General features: G+C 44.6%; 1 protein-coding gene across 1 annotated transcript in view; it reads right to left on the reverse strand.

Annotated features, from left to right (window-relative positions):
• The window catches only part of Pde11a (phosphodiesterase 11A), a 232951-nt gene that overhangs the window by 90654 nt on the left and 119637 nt on the right, over positions 1–22660 (reverse strand). The window contains exons 9-10 of the mRNA XM_059260747.1: positions 754–900; positions 251–358 (exon numbers count right to left, since the gene is read on the reverse strand). Of these exons, the coding sequence (XP_059116730.1) occupies positions 251–358; positions 754–900 (255 nt within the window). The remainder of the gene's footprint in view (positions 1–250; positions 359–753; positions 901–22660) is intronic.

The raw sequence follows: 22660 nt of genomic DNA on the forward strand, positions 1-22660 counted from the left end.
CTTACTACAAGAGAGCCCTGAAGAGGTCCTAGTCTTCATTCTAGGGCAATACTCCCACTTTAAGGTGTTAACAATTTTGTAGATTTAAAGAAACTGTTGTCAAATATATAATACCATAAACAAGACATATGTGGGTTGTCATGGAATGATTGTGGGGCAATTTTTCAATTAGGAAATAGGAATATATAGGAGGAAGCCGGGGGTCCACATGAGTGGAAGGTGACCCTCCACCATCCACAAGCACACTTACAGTGAGCATGGCGAACATCAGTTGGCACACGTTGAAGGCGTGTCTCCAGTTGTGGTAGAGAACCATTCGATAGTTCTTCCTCACTGTCAGAAGCCACCTGCACAGGGTCTGAAATGGGACGGGAGGCTGTGTTAGGGAGTGCTTAAGAGCACCCATTGCTCTGGTGGAAGATCTGGGTCCGGTTCACATCTTTAACTCTGGTTTAAGGGTATCCAATAACCTCTTCTGACCTCCCTGGGTACCAGGCATGCTCGTGGTGCACATTCTTGCACACAGGCAAAGCAGTCCTACGCATAAAATAAGACAATTCTAGTAAAGACATTTTAACGAAACAAAACCAAACCCTAAACCTCCACTGACTCTCTGTGAGATTCTCGTGGCACTTTCATGGGGGACACAGGCAGGGACCATCACCTACATAGCGTCTTTGGAAAGCCTTTACATCACAGTGGCTACAACACTCTGCCAGGTGCACTCCTTAGTGCCAACACAGAACATCTTACCTCATAGTCAATTTTAAATTTCTGTACCATCCCCAGCTCCATGAACATCCGGAGAGCAGCTGTGATCATAGCATCAACATCAAGGGAAAAGTCATCAAAATGGATGTCGTCAATGGCCAGTTCTGACACCAGAGGGATGTTGGCTGCCTACAAAATCAAAGACATGAGCCAAGCCAAGTTCACTAGCTTTACCTAACCTTGGGTCCCACTCTCTCTTGCTTATCAGTGGTGCCACATAAATCAGGCCTGACCCGCACTTACACTCTGATACTGCTAAACTCTGAGCTATAAATGTCCTTTTGTTTCTGAGCAGCAAACGCCCAAGAACATGGAGGGGGGAGGGAGAGAAGGCAAGCTAATCAGAAGATAGATAAAATATACACACTGGATCTCTCTACAGAATTCAGAATATACTACTGTCTAGTTTACTGGAACTGTGGCCATACAATATACTCTGATGCAGACTGCTACATGCAGAAACATCTGGGTGGCCAGCAGCTATGAACTTTATTTGCTTCTCTGCAGAAGAGGAGGTGGGAATACACTCTTCCTTGCTTCTTCCATTCTTGTATCCTGTACCTTGCAAAAATACTCTTTATTAAACATACATTCTGTATGTTCAGAAGGCGGGAAAAGGGCAAGCAGCTCATTTCTGGTACAAAACCTGCTGCACTGATAAAAGAGAGAAGCTTGGAGAGTTACAGTTTCAGTTAAAAGATAAATTTTGCTATATTGTTTAGCAATATACAGGACAACTCTAATACTAGTCAGACATATTTAGAGTTTCCAAACACCCCTGTTAGGTGGCTGTCAATCAGTTATCCTGCACAAACCTAAAGGAGAGGGAATGCAAATCTTTGGAAATCGTTTTTATGCCAATTGGTTGGGTTTACCCTGCCATTTGGGCCACTCTTGCTGTGTGTGTGTGTGGGTTGTTTTATGACTTTCAAGTTACCAGAGACCATTGTGTATTTGTGTTCCTAGTCTATTCACTGGGTATAAATTACCCTGCGAGTAATTTATGCCCTGGAACTACTTTGGCTAAGCAATTAAATCCAGCTCTGGTCACTCCAGGCATTCCAGAAACCACATAATCAATCCTGCCTCTCCAACCCTGTGCTTTTCTGCAAAAGTTTATGTGCCTAAGCTGAAATACAAACACTGGCTATTCCCCACACTGTGGATGAGCGATGACCAAAGCGATGTGCTGGGACAATTAAGCTTCCATTTTGAAGACTTTACTTCTATCAAAAATTAATTCCCTTAGGCTTTACCAGATCATTTTAATATACCAATAGGTTTGCAGATACTAGATTCCTGGAATTAAATGGTAAGGTTTGTGAAATTCACAGTGGTAGATAGCTGCTTGGCGTGTATATGTCCCTGTGAAAGAGCCTTGTTTATTTATTTACTTTAAGACTTTTTCATCGAAGTTAGATAAATCTCTATCAGTTTTTTAAAAATAAGTGTACAAAATAATGGGTTTCGTTATGAATGTCACACACAAGTGTCAAGCATTTTGCTCAAAGTCAACCTCTCTCCCATCTCTCTTGCTATTAGCTCTGTTCCTCTCCACAAATAGCCTCACTTCCACATTAATGTTACACATATATCTGAATATATATCCCACAGATGAGCAAAGCCACACAACATTTGCCTTTCTGAGTCGGCTTATTTTGTTTAGCATGACAATTCCCAGATCTATTTTATTTATTTATTATTTAATTATGTCTGTCTATTTATGTGCTTCAAGTGACACAATTTTATTTTTCTTTTGGTATTTGGGTGTGTGCCTCTGTGTGTGTGTGTGTGTGTGTGTGTGTGTGTGTGTTCGCACACTCACACAAGTGTGTGCATGTGGAGCGAGGGCTTGACTTTGTGTCTCCCACTACCCTCTCCACCTTACTCCTTTGAGAGAGGGCCTATCACTCAGTTAGAACTCACCAGTCGGCCAGGATGTCTGGCCAATGATCTCCAGGGATCCCCCTGTCCCATGTTTGTGCCCGCCTCTGTTCCCTGTCTGTGCCTACCACGCACGGCACTAAAGTTACAGAGGTGCGCAGCTTCATGTGGGGCTGGACATCTGAACTCAGGTCCTCATGTTCCCACAACAACCACTTATCCACTGAGCCATCTCCCAGTCCAACTTCCTTCTTCTTTCTGGCTGACCAAACTCCATGTCATCGTGTATCACTGTCTGCATGAACCACATTTTATGTACATTATGCTGCTGACAGACATCTAGGTTGATTCCATATCTTGGTATTGTTAACAGAATATCAATAAACACCGAGGCACTTGGATCTCTGCAGGATTAAACCATCAGTGTTGGAAGCAAATCAGCTCCACTGTGCTGTTACAAACACACACCAAGTCACATTCCTCTGACACACAGTCATATTCTGGCAACAACTGTTTTCTTACCCAGAACAACCACTTTCAACACCTAGATTTATTTTAATCAAGTAAGATAGTTGAGATTTTATTACTTCTCACAATTATTTTGTTTTCAGAATTATTCTACTTCCCACCATTGAAGATTATGGTCAATCTGACTCATGCTACATCTGAGAACTTCCTCTGCCTCATGTACTAGCCCATTTCATACACATACATGCCTGCATGCTTGCATATATACATACATACTTTGTTTTGTTAGGTAACGTTCAACAATTATATCATTATGCCCTCCTGCACGACATTCATAGTTAGCTCACACAATTCACTACGACCACCTGTCAATTTCCTGACCCGATTTTAACTTTTATAGTAGTATTAGCAGGTTGTTCTTCAGCCTCCCAGTGGAGCAAAGGCCGGCCTGGAACTCCCTCCTGAGTGCTGGGACTAATCACGTGCCACCGTGTCAGGCTAATGATCTCCTTTACTGTGTGCCTTGTTGCCTGTGTGCTTACCATTAGTTCAGACTTCTTTCAAATAAATTGGGAGAGAACTTCCTAAATGACGACATCGTCTCCTTTAAAAATGTTAGATGCTTTGGGCAATCTACCGTTTTCATGAAGAGATGGCTCCCAGGTTCCTGCTCTGACTTCCCTAGATGAGGGACCTCAACTCACCTGTGAGGTCAAAGAAACCCATTGCTCCCCAAGTTGTTTTGGCCAGGGTTTAATCACAGCAACAGAGAAACCACCAGGGCCCACCCACTTCTCTGGAGGTGTTAATGATAGTCCGTTTGACATTTCTTCTCCTTCCCTAGTTTTTACCACTTTGCTTTGATCTTTGTTCTTATGGTGACAATTTACACAAAAGTTCAAGTAAACAGAATTATTAAGTGCATGTACAGTATTGTACAGCAGACCTCTAGAACTTTCTCACCCTATGTAACCATACCTTCTGAGCAACTTCTAATATCCCATTCCAGCTTTGAGCAACCATCATCCTCTTTTCTGCTTCCAAGTTGGGCTGCTCTGTCCTGTACACAGGGAGTCACGCAGTATTTGTCTTCATGTGACTGGCTTGTATGATCAGCATGTTGTTGTTTCATACAAGTTGGTACCTTCCCCTGTAAGGATACTATGCCAAGGGATGTGACCCCACCACACTTTTCCTTGACCCTCAGGTGGCTCAATGTCTTCCTCAGTTATCCTCCGATAAGAGAGCTGGAGATATCAGAGGCTTTACCAGTCTTGGAGGTTTTCCTTGGGTGTCAGGTAATCTTTGGTTTCCCAGTCTTCTTGCTTAAAAGCTTCTATTACAGCTTCGAGGTTGCCCTGTGGAGGGGCTGAGTGACCCATTCTCTTGGGGAAGCTGTGAAGGTCCACCTCCTCGTGTCTTTGCTCTTTATCGGCTCCTGTTCCCCAGAGAATCTGGCTGGTACCTGGTTGGGAGTCTGCAGTGGGGTCTGAGGAGCCCCAGTGTGGAACTGTTCACTCAGGACCGTCTTCAGCCCGCACCCCTGCCCTCCTCCGCACAGACGGCGCCACGCAAAGACTCCCCTGCTCTACCTTATTCAGAGGCTAGCCTCCAGACTCCAGGGAGCAGGACAGCAGGCCCTTAGAATTCCTGTTTTCCTGTCGCAGCCTGGCTTTCATCCTCACTCAGCGCCAGCTCCTGAGCTCTTTGTAGGGAGGAGTCGATGGTAGAAAGCTGACCTCTCACCTCCGCGTTGTTAGCTGTTTGACTTTCTTGGGTTTGCTAAGTTAAATCCTATTTATCTGTCTGTTCTCTGGGTTCCAAAACATTGTCATTAGTAACTTCTTTCTCAGTTTGGCTTTGAGAATTTCTACCAAATCCTCTGTGACTATTTTAAAAAGGCTTGGGAAGGGAACAAAAAGACAATGAGTATGTTTCAGTGACTATTTTAATTCATAAGTATCAAAGTGCTGTTTCTAAATGATACTTTTTAAACGGCCAGCTTGGGAGCTCAGAAGTAAGCCAGACTTAGTCTTCAGCCCCTTCTAATACATGTGACTGGTGGTGGCAGCCATGTGTAGTGTGCCTGTGTGTTCGGTGTGGGTGATCACACTAATCAGGCTGCAATAACCAATGGATACCACACTGCTTCTCCTTAGCAAAGCTCCAGAACAACTTGGTTGTTCTCTCACTTCTGTGGTTCGCATATAGAGAATGCCAAGTATTTGAAAAGATCCATGTTAGTTGCCATTTGTTCAAATTTAAGTGGAACCAGAAAACTGCTTCCGAAGAGACAAAGGCTCGGTCTGAAATGACACAGGTCTTTCTGGTCTCAGCAGGAAAGTGTTTCGGAGTTGAGACAGGGGGCTGGAACCTCTTAAAGATTGTCACCGGAGAAGCCCAAATGGTGATGGCGACATCACTGCTGCTCCCCCAGTGGCCCCTGTCTTCCGGTTATTAATAGGGTGGTCCTCTGTGCCATTATAAATTTCCCCCCTTCAGAGGCACTAAATTCACTTAATTATCTCAAAAATTAAAGAATATAGGCATTTTTTCATTATGAAATGTTAATGGAAAGGAAATAAGAACATTAGGTTGAGAAATGGAGGATGACCTCTGGTTCACTGAGACCCAACCTTATTGACCTTGTCTTCTTTCCCTAATAGGTTGATTGATCCACAGTTAAATCATACCAGTCCATACATCACCCCGAGCCCTGCTGTAAACCCTTGCTGGCATGTACGGATGCATAAAACATTCCTACACTTCCAGGAGAGATCTTTTTTTTTTTTGAACATTTTACCAAATATGGGCAGTTTTCAGCTGTACATTCCTGACATCAAGAGCAGGTTCTCAACAAGGAAGAATAAGAACCTGAGGAGCTGGACGTGGCTGCCTCACCTGCAAAAGCCCCGGGAACGACCTTCTATGGCTGAGTTCCTTGTGCTGTAGGTACATGCCCCCATCCCGCCCGAGGAGCTCAGGATGGGACCACATCCTCCAGGCCTATAATTACTCTAGTCCTGTGATATTAACAAAACAAATCAAAGTCAATTTCTCAAAGTGTCAGTCTCCGGCTTTTAAATATTTATAAGGTGCCATATCCCTAAATCAAAGAGGAGTGTCACAATCCAAAATAACTACTGAATTAATAGCCAGGAAATAACATTTGGATAAAGAATCATTTGGTTTACTGCAGCAATAAATGAAAACACAGAATTATGAGTCCTGCAGCTAATTTGAATAATGCTCAAGAAGTGAGACTATCTGGCTGGAAGTACCTGGTGTTCTCCTGACCAGTCCTTTTCTTTGTTTGGATCTTAAGAGTTAAGTGCTTATCAAAGGGAGTCATAAACTGCCTCCTCTACAACTGAAAAGGAGCTATAAAATGTAAAATACAATTCTGGGCCCCTTGACACATGAATACTGCATTTTGTGATGTTCTGTAAATGGGAAGAAATAACAGAGTAGGTGGCAGGTCAGCCCTGACCATTCGAAGCAAAGCAGACCTGTTACCACTTGTTCCAGCCACTCACCCACTTGCTCCTCCGGACAGAAGCAGAGGTAGAGGATGCCAGGGCTGGCGGAGAGAGGCGGCTGAGCTACTGTGATGCAGAAGGGGATCCAGAGCACTCTCCTCACGACCTTACTGCATACTGGGGAAAGCGTTTGGTATTTTATGACTATGAACTCATTGGTTCTTTATAAGCACACCAAGACTATTTAAACTGGGGATATTTAAAATCCTGTAGCATAATGAAGCCGCAGAAATAGATAAAATGGCTGCTCTAAATTTGCAGTGTAATCAGTAGAGGCAGATTTGAATCTGAGCTGTAAATACTGGCTCCAAACTATACCCTACTACCTCTGGAAATGGACCGATGCCAAGCTAAGGGTTGCCCATTCCTGTCCGGCACAAAGTAACTTAGTGTGCCATGAATAGCACTTGGGATTTAGCTGCAAATGACCTGCCTCGTGGTCCATTTCTTATGATGAACATCCCAGGCCCACTTGGGAGAATACTGTCTTCTTGGCTTTTGTTCGCATGAATCCACTTGGGGAAATCTCTAAGCTCATAGCTGCCTTTGGAATGAACCCCAGTTAGCTTTGTGCTGATTGGACACATGTAGAATCAACTCTTGAGAGACCAAGACCTTCCTGAATGAATAACTTGTCTACTGGGGGAGCAGACACAGACACTGGACACGAGCTTGCCAGCACAGCGCCATCACCAAAAAGTGGCGTGTGAATTCTTCCAGCATTTTCCTTAAGCCATGTATTTAATTCACCTTCTAAATGCCTGGAACGTTCTTCCCAACAGATGTGGAAGCTGGTCCTACGCTGACACCTATCCTTGAGCGGCTGTCAGGAAGACACCGAAGTGAATCTCAGACTTGTATAAACCACCACAGGACCACGCTGCATGGCCGCTTGAGGCACAACAGAAGGAGGAAGCCCAGCACATGGGAACAGGAAATACTGGATGCCCATGGCTGTTGCAGCTATGTTGCTGCTGCCACCGTGTTAACAGCTTTCTGTGGTGATATTGTGTTCCCCAAAATATTGTGCACCCTAATAAATTTATCTGGGGTCAGAGACAGAACAGCCACTAGATACAAAGGCTAGAAAATGGTGGCACTCACGCCTTTAATTCTAGCACTCCAGAGGTAGAAATCCCTCTGGATCTCTGTGAGTTCAAGGCCACATTGGAAACCACCAGGCATGGTGACACACACCTTTAATCCCAGAAAGCAACCTTTAATCCAAGGGAGTGGTAGTAGAAAGCAGAAAGGTATATAAGGCATGAGGACCAGAAACTAGAAGCATTTGGCTGGTTAAGCGTTCAGGCTTCTAGCAGCACAGTTCAGCTGAGAGCCATTCAGATATGAGGACACAGAGGCTTCCAGTCTGAGGAAGCAAGATCAGCTAAGAAGTTGGCCAGGTGAGGTTAGCTGTGGCTTGTTCTGTCTCTCTGACCATCCAGCATTTCACCCCAATAACTGGCCTCAGGTTTGTTTTTTTTATAACTAAGAACTTTTAAGATTCCTGCTACAGCTTTCCCTGATGTGACAAATCCCGGAGAGAAATCCACTGAAAGGAGGAAAGGCTTATGATCGCAGTTCCTGGCTGATTGGCTCCACGGCTTTCAGACCTATCACAAGAAAGAAACGCTGTGATAGAAGAGCCTGGTAGAGGAAGGACGCTCATCACATAACAGCCGTGAAGCCAAGGAAGGGAGAGAGACAGACAGGTAGACTGGTGGAGAGAGGGAGGGAGGGAAGGAGGGAGAGAGAGAGAGAGAGAGAGAGAGAGAGAGAGAGAGAGAGAGAGAGAGAGAGAGAGAGAATGAATACAGAATACACCATTTAAGGTTACCCCTCTCCCCAGTAACCTACTTGCTCCAACTAGGCCTTATTTCCTACTAGTTCCCCAGTTATGGCTTTAATAGATCAGTTCACTGATGTAGTTAGGGCCTTCCTTATCCAGTCGCTTCTCAGCTTGGGGTAGCGCCTTCAACATGTGAGCCTTTGGGGGCATCACACAGGCAAACGGTAGCACTCATTGCCATTTGAAAGCACATACCATTTTCACAAAGAAAAATAGAACGGACATAGGGATTTTAATGATAGACTTCTAGACGTCACACTCTACCGTCTTCCTTAGGAAAGCTAGTGGAATTCCTCTCAGATCAGCGCAGACACGTTGGACGGCTAACTCTGTAGCAGGCTCTGTCCAGCAACGCGTACACCTGGGAAACAATGCAGTCCCTAAGCCTAAGGTCTGTCTGGAGATGCAGTGGAAGCACCCAGGCAGTTTAAGTGTGGCAATGAGGAAGGCATGGGACATTACTGTAACCCCTGAGAGAAATGTTTTCAGTTTGGTGTTGTATCTTAATCAGAAATTGTCATTAAACCTTAGCTTTATAAAGTTTATTTAGAATAATTTAAAGAACAGTTATAAGGATAAAAGAGCTTCAATAAAGCCTGTCCCAAAACATAAGATGGTAACATAACTCCATCCCTGCGACTCATGATACGCTCTTGCACAAAGAGGAACACACAGAGCAACTGGTAAAAACCCGGAAAGTTTGGAGGCAATGAGAAGAAGCCAGTCTCAGGCCAAGAAACCCAGACATCATCTGATGTGGACACGGAGGGATGAAAGAGTTCACCAGGGAAGAGGCAGCAGGACCTAGTCCAGGCAGAGGCCAGTGCGGGCACAGAAGGCTTCTGGGTATCTCTGGAGATGGCACATACCAAGAGGTGTGGGCACAGAGGTACCACAGGCCCTTGGACTAAGCCATTTAGGACTTGCTTTACTCAGCTCAGAAACTTTGGCTGCCCCACCAGCTGTAACACTTGGGCTCATTCAGGTAAAAGTTCTCAATTTTTCCAAACTCCTACCTGTGACTTCAGGCCATAATCCAGACACCTGCCTGTCCCAGGACACCATGACTAGCTTTTGTTGCCTGTCCAGATACGTCTGCTCCCTCAACTCCAGCTGGTGACCAGTCCCTGTCCTCTATGGTCAGAACTCCCTTCCAGGACTTCCCTTTCAAAGCTCTGCTCTTAACTTCGCAGTGGCAGGTGAAAATGTTAATACTGTTTTCCTATGAAAAAACTGTTTGTGGTTTTCGCTCTCTCTCTTTGTTCACTTGGTAGCCCACCTTCTCCTTCTAGGAGAGTTTTACAATCAGTCCTGTGTCCTCCAGGGAAAGGAACTTGGTTTTGACGAGTAAGGCTCTGTGTTTAATGGACCATGAGGAGAAGGATTTTCTTTTTCACATAGGATAGAGAAAAGGGTAGAAGGGGGGGGGGGCTGGAGCCTGCAGCTGACCTCAGTGCATTCCCCAGAGGACCACCAGGGAGGTGCTGTTCAAGGGCTCACCAAGTAGTTGAATCAGGACTCCCAGCCTGCCTGTGGTCAAGTGGACACCTGCCACTGTTTGTACTCAGGGACTCACCAGTCACTCTTTTCAAGGGAGACTGGTGAAGAATTTAACCCACCAGCACCCAGAACCCACCATGACAGTTTTCAGGGCCACAACTGCTTTGCCTTCTGCAGATTGTTCTTTTGGCTTGTGCTCAGTTGGGCCTCGATGACTTCTTGCTCTATTTGACTTCAACCTGCTGAGCTAGACTCTTTGCTTCAGGGTTTACAGCCCCTCTCTACTACAGGGCAAAAGGAATCACAGTCACTGGGCTATCTCCCTCCTCCATGCTGCTGGCTAGCAGGCAGGCCACACAGACGTGAGGCAATAATTCAAAGACTCCTTCAGTGGCTTGACAGACAAAGGAAAGGGGAGAAAGAGGTGGGAAAATTGTGCAGCAACTAAAGATGAAGCTGTCCAGGAGCATCAGACTCTGGAGATATATCAGAGCATCAGCCTCTAGAGATGGAATGGAGCATCAGACTCTAAAGATATATCAGAGCATCAGCCTCTGGAGATATATCAGAGCATCAGCCTCTGGAGATGGACCGGACATCAGACTCTAGAGATATATCAGAGCATCAGCTTCTAGAGATGGGCTGGAGCATCAGCCTCTAGAGATAGACCGGATCATCAGCCTTAGAGATAGACCGGAGCATCAGACTCTAGAGATGGATCAGAGCATAGCCTCTAGACATGGACCAGAGTATATGGTCTATTCTACCATGAAGCAAAGCCAGGGAATGGTGAAACTTGAACTTTGGGATGCCCATTAGAAGCTAATGGCAATACCGGCTACCCTGACGGTGAAGAGAAAGACGCAGAGCCACTGGCCAGGATGAACTTTTCAGGGGGGTTCCCCATCCACGCTGCTCACCTTACCCCATGCCATCTCAGCCATAGCTCATGCTCTGACTCACTTCTTTTCAGCCTGCTAGTTAGGGACACGAGCACAATCTGCCACAAGAGACACATGAGGCTAGTTACCCCGTAATCACTTTCTAGTGAGATGACCAGAAGAAATATTTCAGTATTTATGCATTTAGTATAAACATTTTTCTTACTCTGTGTATCAAAACGCATAACAAAGTCTCTGTCACTTCTGGAACTACACATCTCAGCTGTGGCTTCAGTATGTGGTTGGGTATCTTCTTAGGAAAGTAGACCTTACTTTCCCTATGCATTTCCTCTATGAGATAAGATAAATAAGAACTTATACACTTTTACTTATAGGTCCAGTAAATATTTATATTGATTGTGCCATAAAGGCACAGGGAGCATTGTAAGAGAGGGGTCTATACTTAGGGGTAAATAAAACAGTCACTGCCATGAAGACATAATCTATCAAGTGAAGCACAGAAGGTGTGGGACCCGACTGCTGAGACACAATTCCCTGTCTTGGGGCCTACTTGGATTTATTCTTGCTGCATGGAAGCACTCCTGAGCACACATGCAAACATCCGTGTACACACCATCATGCACGTGTTAGAGTTTTAATCTACATTTGACTTCTATAAGCTGTCTTATTAGCTCATTCTGTCTTGCCCAGACTGTTCTGAGACACTGACAAATATTTTCATTTTGCATGGGCTGTGCTTTGGTGACATTTGACTCAAGCTGAATAATCATGCATTTAAAAAATGCATGTTGTCCAGTAAAAATATTCATAAATTGAATACCACTAATAACTTTAAAAATTGAGACCTGAACACTTCTCCCATGTGGTGCATTTATTGAGACACATGTGCATCAAGCATTGTGCTAAGTTCTTGACTGTATTTCATTTAATCCTGCAACAGAGTCATGGATGAAATTCCACAGGGAGGGAGTCTAAACTGTAGGCCATGCATGAGCCCTTCTCTTCTGATAAAGGAGCAGGGCAAACTCATGGATGGGTCTTAGTAACTAAGAAGTTACGGTGTATAGACTCTCGTGGCACAGAGGAAGAAGTTGAGATGATGAAGATGGGCAATGTGCTTGGGTTCATCTGAGTAGAAAAATCCCGGGATTAGAATTCAGATCCCATCAATCTGCCCCCTGCCTTCTGGGTCTGTAACCCCAACTCTCTGTTGTCCATGCAGTGACTTAAATATCTCTTAGGTTCATTGTGGTGTCACCTCAGTATTGCTATTATTTCTTGCAGAGAGTCTCCTCCATCCAGCTCTAAACATTTTTTTCCCAGCCATTGTGAGCCTGTCTCTCATAATTTATAATTTCCATAAGGAAAAGATTAAGATTTTTGAGTGTCAGCAATTATCATGGCCTAGTACTTTTCATAGCTTGGCTCATACTTAATAAACGTGGGTTGGTGGCATGCCAAGCACATGGCTTCCGGAGCCAGGCAGATGTGCATTTGATCTGTGTTTGCCACTTGCTAAGTCCGTGGCCCTAGCTCTTCCTTCTGATAAAGGAACAGAAGAATGACTAGCCCTCACAGTCCTTAGAAAGTTGAAATGGGCCCAGACACTCGGCACAGTGCCAGGCTCACAGCCGTCCCTTAGTATCGGTCAGCCAGACTGTTTGTTGGGGCTGCCTAACGCAGGACTGTAGGTGGTTGAATCAGAAGTGGTACATTCCCACAGGCCTGGAGGCTGAAAGCCCAGACCAAGGTGTTGGCAGGTTTGGGCTGTCCTCGGGGCTCTCTTTGGTGTAGATGACTGTGTCCCCATCTGGCTTCCTATGCTCAAGTATCTCTGGTATCTCTTCCTCTTCTCAAAAGGGCACTATTTATTTTGGATCAGGGATGATTCCTTTCATCTCATTTATGCTTAATTCCCCTTTAAAGGCCCTACCTCCATGTCCAGTCACATTCTAAAGTCCTGGTCAGGACTTCAAGGGAAATGGAATTTCACCCATGACAGGCGGTTATCATTGTCACTGCAAGCTGAGTCCTGAAAGTCTTCAAAATAAACATTCCATGCTGCACTTAGCACAGCTCCTCCTGCCCCACAGAAGAAGGGTGACTATAACTCCAACTCTTCTTCTCCCCATATCTTCTAGAAGATCTCTCTCTCTCTCTCCCAGTAAATTGTACTTTACTCACTCTCAGGGAAAAGAATATCCAGAATCGGGTCTCCAAGGTAACACCAGAGGGCCATACCACCAACTTTAGTACTTCACAAGGTAAGGTTTGGGGGCATCAACCTGTCGAATATGACATCCGCCTCCCTGTCCACTGGGAAAGGAGATGCGCATGTGCGGAGCTGGTGAAAACTGGGTCTTCAACCCAATACCTGGTTGGTCGAACACACATTTGCCACCCTGCATTCCTGCCTGTGTATTTCCACTATGTAGAAAATGACTATGTACAAATCCTGTTGAGGGAAGTCCCAAGACAGGAGCTCCTTTTCAGAGGGTCTGCTGTCAGCTCCTGTCACCCCTCCTGGCTCAGCAGAACCCCTCGGCTTACAACGTCCTACCCATTTCCTGGCTGCCTAGAACCCGGGCACTGTCTCTCAGTTTGGTTCTCTCAGTGCTGTTGGACCTGCTCCTTCTGTAGCGTTTCCACAGTCTGCTCACCACTGAATCTCCTTTGCTGCCTTTCACTCTTATCCATTCAATAAATACTTCCTGAGGCCTTCTGAGCTGTCAGGCATGCTGCCAAGGGCTGGGTGGGTATCTTTGCATCTCTCCAGGCAGGGACTTCCTGAAGGCCAGGACAGGACAGAGGTTGTCTGCTTTGGCCTTGAGCCAAGCCAGAGATCTGTCTATAAACGGTAAGTAAAATCAATGGGCAGGTGGAAGCTGGTCACCTCTGAGAACACGCATCCGAAGGATGAGGGGGGAGGGAGCAGGAGGAAGCAGTGTCTGGAGGTTTAAGGAAAAGCTTCCTTTTTCCTGGGCAGTTGAGAAAATGGAGCCCCCACTCTTCATGCCCCAAGCCAGAAGAGAGGTGGCAGAGCCAGTGAGGGAGGAGTGTCAGGGTCAGCTCCTACTGCCCAGTGAAATTCCCAGGCAGCCAAGGAACAGAAGGCTTTTTTCAACTCCGCTGCTCTTGGAATTTGTAAATACCGTGTCTGAATTCACCTCTGTTTCTATATACTCAGCAAAGTGATGGACACACAGGCAGAGTCACGTGCTAAAGCTGTTTATAACGAGGTCTCCTTAGTTTTCTTTTGGGTCAAGAAATGGAATAGGATCAAGGCTTAATACAGATGTCGGTTACAGGCACTAGGGAAGTTTTAAATAACGGTCCCTTGCTGGCTGTTTCTTTTCTCCAAAGACTTCTGGCATCTGGCAGTTAGTATCATCAGTGGTCAGTCCACATAAAAGTGACATGTCCATGCTGCTGCTGTCTGGGCTTCAGCTGCGAAGGCAGATGAAGAGTGAGGACATGTACCAGAGGAAGGATAGGAAGGGAGAGACTGAGGAAGGAAGCCACACCAAGTGCATGGTGAGCTAAGCCATCGTCAGGTACCAGGACACAGTGCAGCAACTCCAGCAGGTCAGTCTCACTAACTCTAGGATGGGGAAAAATGATTCCTCACTTGGACCCCCAAGAGGAATAGAGAGGAAGGGAGTTAGCAGGTTCTACTGGTTTACCTGCAACTAGTTTCTCACTGAACTCACACTTGTAGGAGGCCCAGAGAGGGTAGCCTTTGGAAAGAGGGTTGAGTAAGTTAAGCTATGTTCATCTAAAGAGAACGGGAGGCAGAGAAAGGATTTGGACATTTCTCCAGAGCTGTCACACCCAGGAATCAGAAGGGGTAACTGGCTGGCCTTGCAGGCAAATTCAAGATAGAAATGAGAGAATGTGCAAATGGAAGTCCCTAAAATCCATCAGCTTTGGCTGAACGAGATCATTTGTCTTTTCAGAGTCAGGATTGTGCAGAAAGACATGTTCCCCCCATCTTCTACCCCAGCCCAGCGGGGAAATCTACCAAGACCAGGAAGAGCAGGGCTGGTGGAAAACATCCCAAGTACCAAAGGACTGCAGTTCAGAAGACGGCGCAGGAAGGAAGCCTGGTGTAACCATAGAAACGAGGAAGGGCATAGGACTGTGGAAGAGGAGGAACTAGTCAGCAGGAAATAGAGGGAAAGATGCCGAGTGACGTCATAGGATGTCCTTGAAGTCTGAAGGTGATAGTCTGGGCTGAGAGGGAGTGTACTAGCAAGTTGGACCACTCTGCTCTGGCTGTTCTGGGCATTTTTTAGTTGAACTCAATTTAGTTGGGTCAACATGAACCAAAGCATTCTGTGAATTCACCTTCTGTGAATTCCTCTGTGTGTGCGTTCACACTGTGGTGGGCAGGAGGAGAAAAGCCCCCCCCTCCCCACGCACACCCAAGGAATCAACCAGGGAGCAGGGACAGGGCCGTGTGACCAGGCCACTTCATCAAACACTGTCCATAGGTGTCTTTCCTTATTAGGCCTCTTTACAGAGTTAATAACCGAAGGAGACTTGTACCTTCATAGTCACTGTGTGATGTAGTGGGTAGCCATTCCAGCTTTGACCTGGAAGTTCCAAACCCCCACTGTGGCACTATGAGTCTTGAGCATTCACCCTTCTCCAGGCCTGAGCATTCTACAGGCTCATGTATTGCCACACAGCCCAATGCCTCTCACAGGGTGATAGAAATCCCCCGACTGAGACCTCAGCTTTGCCAAAAGATCATAAGGTCATATGCATTCACACATGCACGCATGCGTGCACGCACACACGCATGCACGTGCACACACACACACACACACACAACAGAAGAGCCAACCATGTGGCTTTGTCAGCTTTCTTGTTCTTTTTCCCACCATAAGTATGGCATATCTCAGGTAGGGCCTCTCCTTTAGCCTAAATCCTGGAATGAAGACGCTACAGGGCCACAGTGGACAGAGGGCCAACTGCTGACGTGTACCCAGAATGAGACACAAACCCCGTAGCAATATAATCTCATGAAAGTTGCTACAATGGCCTTTTCCTCCATACTCATTTTATGTCACTTTTTCTCATCTTATATTGCCCTGGCCTCCTTAGGTCTGCTTTCTCAGACTAACTGGTAGTATTCTGCAGCTTTGGTTAGAAATGTAAGGCGTTTCTGAGAATACACAGAACATAATGATCATACTTATACCTGTGTACCAAGATCTGACTCATGGAAACAAGTATAATAAATCTAATAATGATAAATAATATAACTGATCAAGAAAGAACTATTTTTAAAATTGGAATTCTTGCTGAGAGGAAATATTTTCCCTTTATGATGATGATTTGGTTAAATGGGAACTTCAGACTTTACTTTATGGATCCATCTAGATAAAGTGTATACCAACCCATCTAAAGAGCATAGGCAGATTATAAGTTTATGTGCTGAAAATGAATAAAGTCATATTTCTCTCGATTCTGGTTACCATTTAGCAGAGCTCTTTGTCTACACGATCTAACTTTGTTTTATTAGAAACTGAGATTATGCAGGCCCCTGCCTCCAGGCGGTGGTGTTGGTAATTCCTGCAAGAGTTGGGAACTGCAGGATGAACGGAAGATGCCTCTCCTCTTACCTGGTGTCTATGTATAAGCTATGAGCACGAGACAGCAGTTATTTTTTTATCCCTTTAAAGGTCACAAAGGATAAATGATTACAGTAACATTTCACCCACTGACTATGCTTTTACCAGTAAATCCAGATATTGATTTCAAAAGCTGCAAATCTTTTATTCAAATATTTCTGATAGGGCTACAAATCTCGAGAAATCAAATATTTTTCTGAATGAAGATCTATGAAAATAGATGATGGATTTCATAAGCTGTCAAAGCAAAAATGTTACATTTCACAGTTTGTCATTGAATATGATATAAAACACCAGTGGGGAGATTATTTATATTGATAAAATTATTCTTCGGCATTGGAAGCTAGTTTCTGAGGGGGATAAAAAATAAAATATCCATGTGGCTTTTTGCCAGGACTGGGAATTTTCTGATCTAGAATTAGATAGTGAAAATAATATAGATTAATGCCTAAATTCATTTCTTGGAGTTCAATAGAGCATGTGGTAGTGTATAGGCAGGCTGGATAGATTACTTTCTCCACCAGACACACTGCATTTTGCCACTCATCCGTTGTGATTATTACTATTACATTTTTTTTGCTGGAGATATAGCAATATACAGCGATCTTCTTTTGACTGCTTTTCTTCCCTTTTATTTTTGGTTATTGTTCTTTTTAATGCTCCCTCCCAGAGATTCATATTTCAAACAGGTGACCTCTGCCAAAACTTTTCTTTCTTTCTAGGTGGTGGCTGCAGGCTTACAGAGCTAGCTAGCCTTGTTATTTTCATGGCTACGGGCAGTGGTCCTTACTACAGACAACTATCTCATCCATAAACGTGTCACAACATTAAGGAAACATGGCCGGATCAGACAAATCCTATTCCCCAGTTCCCCAAACAACTGGGATTAATATGTCACAGAGATGGGTCCAGGAAGTCATCATTCCATGCTAAAGATGACAGATGATGTTACACCACACAGAAACTGACATGTGTGTATCTATATTCTATAAAAATAGAAACTATGTATATAATTAAAATAACAGGTTAGTGAATATATATTAGTGAACATATTATATATCATAAATCATTTTTCACAAATAAGGAACACAACTGTTTTAAACCAAATATTCTCTAAAGAACTGAGCTTTCAGCCATTAAGAAGGCTTCTCTTGCAGAGAATCCACGGTCAGCGTCCAGCACCCCCCAAGTACTCTAAATTAAAAACAAAAGACTCAGGAATCTCTGTGAAGAAGAGGAGGCAGAAAGACAGTAAGAGTCACAGATGGTGGGTGACTCCAAGGAACAGTGTCTTCCAGACACAGCAAGGCTGGGACACATCTAAAGTCACAGAGACTGTGGTAGCACACACAGGACCTACACAAGTTCAAAGCAGGCAAATTCCAGTATGAAGAAGGGAAAGTGGACACCAAGTCCCACACCTAACTAAGAAGGCATTTGTAATTGATAGCTGATTGCAAAAGTTTCCTCTAATCAGTTTCGTCCAATGAAGTGTCACTGGGTATATCAACCACATGCCAGGTCAGGCCCCAGGCCCAAATAGACTCCATTTTGTTGTTGGTGATGTTTTTTCTGTTTGTTTGTGTGTGTGTGTGTGTGTGTGTGTGTGTGTGTGTGTGTGTGTGTGTGTGTGTTTTGTTATGTTTTGTCTTATTGGGCTTTTATTTGTTTGTTTCGACCATTTTTTGGTAGAGAGAGAATATGTAGTATGAAGTTAAGTGGGTAGGGAGGATCCTGGAGGAGTTGGGGGAGGGGAAAGAATATGATCAAAATATATTGTATGCAAATTTTTGTATCTACAGATAGAAGCCTGAGGCAGACTAAAATTGTCCACATACGAAGTCGTAAACATGACCCCCCTCCCCCACGTCCTGTGCTGCATTTGCTGGAAGGAGCTGTCCCTACACTCAGCAGCGAGGCGCTGCACAGGCATCTGCGGATAGTGATCTGAATTCTCCCTCGAATCTCCCTAGGGCCAGTTGCTTCACACTGTGCTGTGTGCCACACCCCATCGGGACACAGAAGCCAGCCATCATCTTGAGAGTGGTTTTGATGGTTGGGGTGAACACATTTTGAGGTGGCTGGCACGCAGTGGGTGCGCATTGGATGACTGCAATTACAGTTGTTGTTGTTGTTGTTGTTGTTATTGTTATTTTCATTATGCCCAACTTGAACAACGTCCCAGGCCCTTGGCTGTTGGCCAGGACTCTAGGCGCTAGTTTACCGTGTCTTAGAAGCTGTTTATAGGTATCAACTATGGATGGAGAAACGAGGCCACAGAAAAGCTGAGTAATGTCCAAATCAGAAGTTGAAAAAGGGGGCTCCAAGCTCCTTTCTCAGATCCTGCCCAAACCCAGAGTTTAGGTTTCATTTACAACAGTACCTAATCCTGGCAACATATAAAAATCCTCGCCACCTGCACTCAGTAGAACACAAATCACTGCCTCTCCGGTTTTATTTCAGGCAGTTAGATAGTTAGTGCACCGTTAATTCCTACACACACCGCAGCTCACTTTCACTGTCAGGCCAGTTTTATCTCCGCCGTCTTCCCGAGATCCCTGGCTGGAGGGATGACCTGCTCTCTGAGCACCTCTGGGTATTTTAAGGCAATATGAATCTTTAGGAGTTCAATTTACAACTCAAAACAGAAATGCGTTTTCCTTCCAGAGCAGGAATACTGACACTGAATATAGAGAAGCTCTGGATATACATCACTGTAATTAAAGTGACTTGGCAATTCCAGGGATGAGTCTTTATTGCAACTATTATTTAATGATGAGCATTATAATTAAAGGCTCTTCCTCAAATATAGTATCATTTCCAAGATCTGGATGTCCTGTGAAATTTCTGATAGCGGAATACGGCCATTAGCAAATGCATTAGTCGGGACTCTGCTTTTCCTTGACAATATGTGGACGGAGCCCTAGGCCAGCCAGTGTTCAGACTGGCGTTCCCTGGCACAGCTATAAAAGCTGTTAGCAGACTGGCTTTGAAAACACTGTGGTCTCTGATATCAACCTTTAGCTGTCACATGCATGTACGTATGTGTACATAAACACATTATACATGTGAAACCACACATATATAAACATGCATACACACAACACATATGTACACATTCAAAAGAAAAAAGATGTGGTCAAAATGGCTGGATGTGTTAATAACTTTCTATAACTATATATATATTTAACTATATATATACACACACACACACATATGTATACATATGTATATGTAGCCATTAAGCTAGAAGGAGTGGACAGACCTGAAGACAGTAGTCAGTAGGGCTATTTCCTGGGATATGTGGGGTAGGAACTTGGGAACCAGAGGCTCTGAAAACATGGGATAATATAGATCATAGCTGTGAGTTTGTTCCCGTGTCTGAGTCTTTCTGGAGTTTCACTGGTGTAGAAAACACAGTATTCCTCCTTAAGTAAAGAGGATCAAAGAAGATAATACCAGAGGAAAGAGAGAATTTCCTAAACTGATTTTATATTCTGTTGAACAATGAAGTAAGTCCTTTACGTTCTTCATTTAAGGATATAAGGGAATGAAATTAAAAGGTCTTTGATGATTATTGAGCGTTTATAATACGTCAGACTGAACTCAAAACTATCTCATGCCGTTATCCCATTTAATCTTCACACAACTTCTTGGTGGTGGTGGTCGGTGTTCATCTTGTCCCACATCCATGACCGTGTAGCTGTAAAGGAGTCATGACATTTCCCCTGATCATGTGGTCCACGTGAGACTGGGCTGGGTCTCGAGCCCATGTCTGGTGAACATGACAGCTAGCTGCAGGGATGAGCTGTTCTTCATCTCCACAAAGCCCGGCACAAGATCAAGGTGTGAGACTCAACTTGAGCTCAGTTACCTGTTGAACGCTGAAAAACAGCAGGGTTCTCATCCTACCTGCAGCTCATCTCTCAGTCCATTTTGTATCATTCCAAAACAGTATCTGAACAGCACTCACAAAATCCTGTGTGAATGCCTCCTCAATGGACTTCTCTGGCTTTGAAACTAGTGTCCACATTGTGGGCATGTGCAGCATGTCCTGGTCCTGGAATTCGTACCTCAGTGTATGAAACCTCCAAAGAAGTGGAGGTGGCATTCTGATGGGGGGCATGCAAAGACCTGCATTTGAACCTGCATTTAGATCTTGGCCTGGGACCTGCTAATGTGGTGACCTTCAGTGACTCACTTTGCCTCTGTAGGCTTCAATCTCCTTACCGAGAAAAGGATGTAAACACGTTTATTTCCCACAGTTGAAAGAATCAAGCTCATGTCGCCTGGGTTTAGTTCACTTTAAAAGCAGAGACACAGGCATGTCAGAGATCAAACTGTCTAGAAACTTCCCCAGGTTGGTCATCTGTGAAGCCCAGGCAGCTCCACACGTTCTGTGATATGATGTTTTACTGAGCACTTACTACATGTCAGGCGCTTCACCGGGTACTGTGGAGATGCAGGCTGCAAGCGGCCTAAAGTCTAGGCAGATTTGTCTCTGTCATCACTACTCATACCCACGAGAGGGACAGAGCCTCATTAACTGGTTAGTGTGAGTCTACAGAATTAACATGCAGCAGGAGCCTATCTAAAGTTGGTATGTTTCTCAGTACTAATTATAGTTACTGTTAGTTCTGGTTAGCTTCCAAAGTGTCATGAGAGCATGCCGTTCCAAGCCCAGGCAGCCTTGTCTTGTTCTCTGGCCTCTGCCCCTGAGTTTACAGGAGAAAATGATCTCACTCCAGTGCTACCAAATGAAGAGTTTTTCAAGGGCGAGACAGCTCTGAAGGTCAGATACTGGCAAAATAACTTTGGGGATAGACTCTGCATTCAGCAAACCCATCGGACATGGCATCTCACCTCCAGCACACAGAAGCTTCCCTGTCTACCCAGGGACAAGCTTTAATTCATTTCCCACAGAGGCCCTACATTCACATGAAAAGATTAAGGACCAGAATCTATTTTTAATGCATCTTGGATCCTGCAGATTGAAACCAGCTACCTAGATATGTTGTTATTCTTTTACATTTGATTGTGTTTGTATGTGTGTGAGGGGGTGTAGAATGTGAGCATCATGCATGTACAACATGTATGATGGTACCACATTTACCACGGAGAGGCTCCTAAGTGCAAATATCTGCCCCACCCCCATGCCTCATCTCCATGTTGACAGCTGAGGCTCATCTGGAGCGGCCTCCTTGCTAGCTGACAGCCATACAGCCAATGAAATACTTCTTCCTGTTGCTGGGTCCCATAAAGGCAGCAGCTTCCAGCGCTGTGATTGGCTAGTCGGGCTTTCTGTGGAATGCTAATGCATTAGGGCTAGCAGAAAAGTGACAGGTGGGTAGAGCGCCACAAATATATCACTGGCCTGATGTTCCACGGGAGAGAAAAACTATTTCAAGGCTGAGTGACAACTATAACACACCCTGCTAGAAGAAGAACTCTCCCCAAGTCTGCATTCAGGCCGCAGTGCAGAGGGGGAAATGCACACATAAAAAAATCAACACAAGGTTGTCTAATCCCCAAATGCCCTGCTTTTCATGGCCTGATGAGAGCTCCCCTGATTAAGAAATATGTGGGCATTTCTACACACCTTTTTATAGAATGTCTTTTTATATATTTTAAAGTCCAATGTTGTTTATTCAGGAAATGATTTCTAGCCTTGTCAAGGGGGACTTGTAAATTCTTCTACATCTCCTTGTCTCTAGCATAACCCTGTTGACCTTTCCTTTCTGACCTTCAAGTCCAAAACTCTGGCGGCAGCAGGATGTGGTCAGCGTCAGGGGCAGTACTAGATGCAGTTTATCTCACTCTGTCCACTTAAAATATCACTCTGGGAGGATAAGTACAGTCCTATCCAAACATCTTTGGGATTCATCTTTGCAGTCAGAGAGAACTGTTTGGCTCCAAGTAACTGCCTTTGCTACCATCAGGTTAACTGCTCACACACAAATCTGCCAAAGGACCTCTAGGAAAGAGTGGCCTCTACTAATTAAATTCTAATGAGGCCAGGAAGTAGATTAGAAATTGAGCTGTTTTACTGTTAGCTTCAAACGCTGGATCTAGGGATGTTTGGCCTATTTGATCTGTTTAATCTTCCAG

Source organism: Peromyscus eremicus, chromosome 4 (assembly GCF_949786415.1).
Source record: "Peromyscus eremicus chromosome 4, PerEre_H2_v1, whole genome shotgun sequence".
Taxonomy (NCBI): domain Eukaryota; kingdom Metazoa; phylum Chordata; class Mammalia; order Rodentia; family Cricetidae; genus Peromyscus; species Peromyscus eremicus.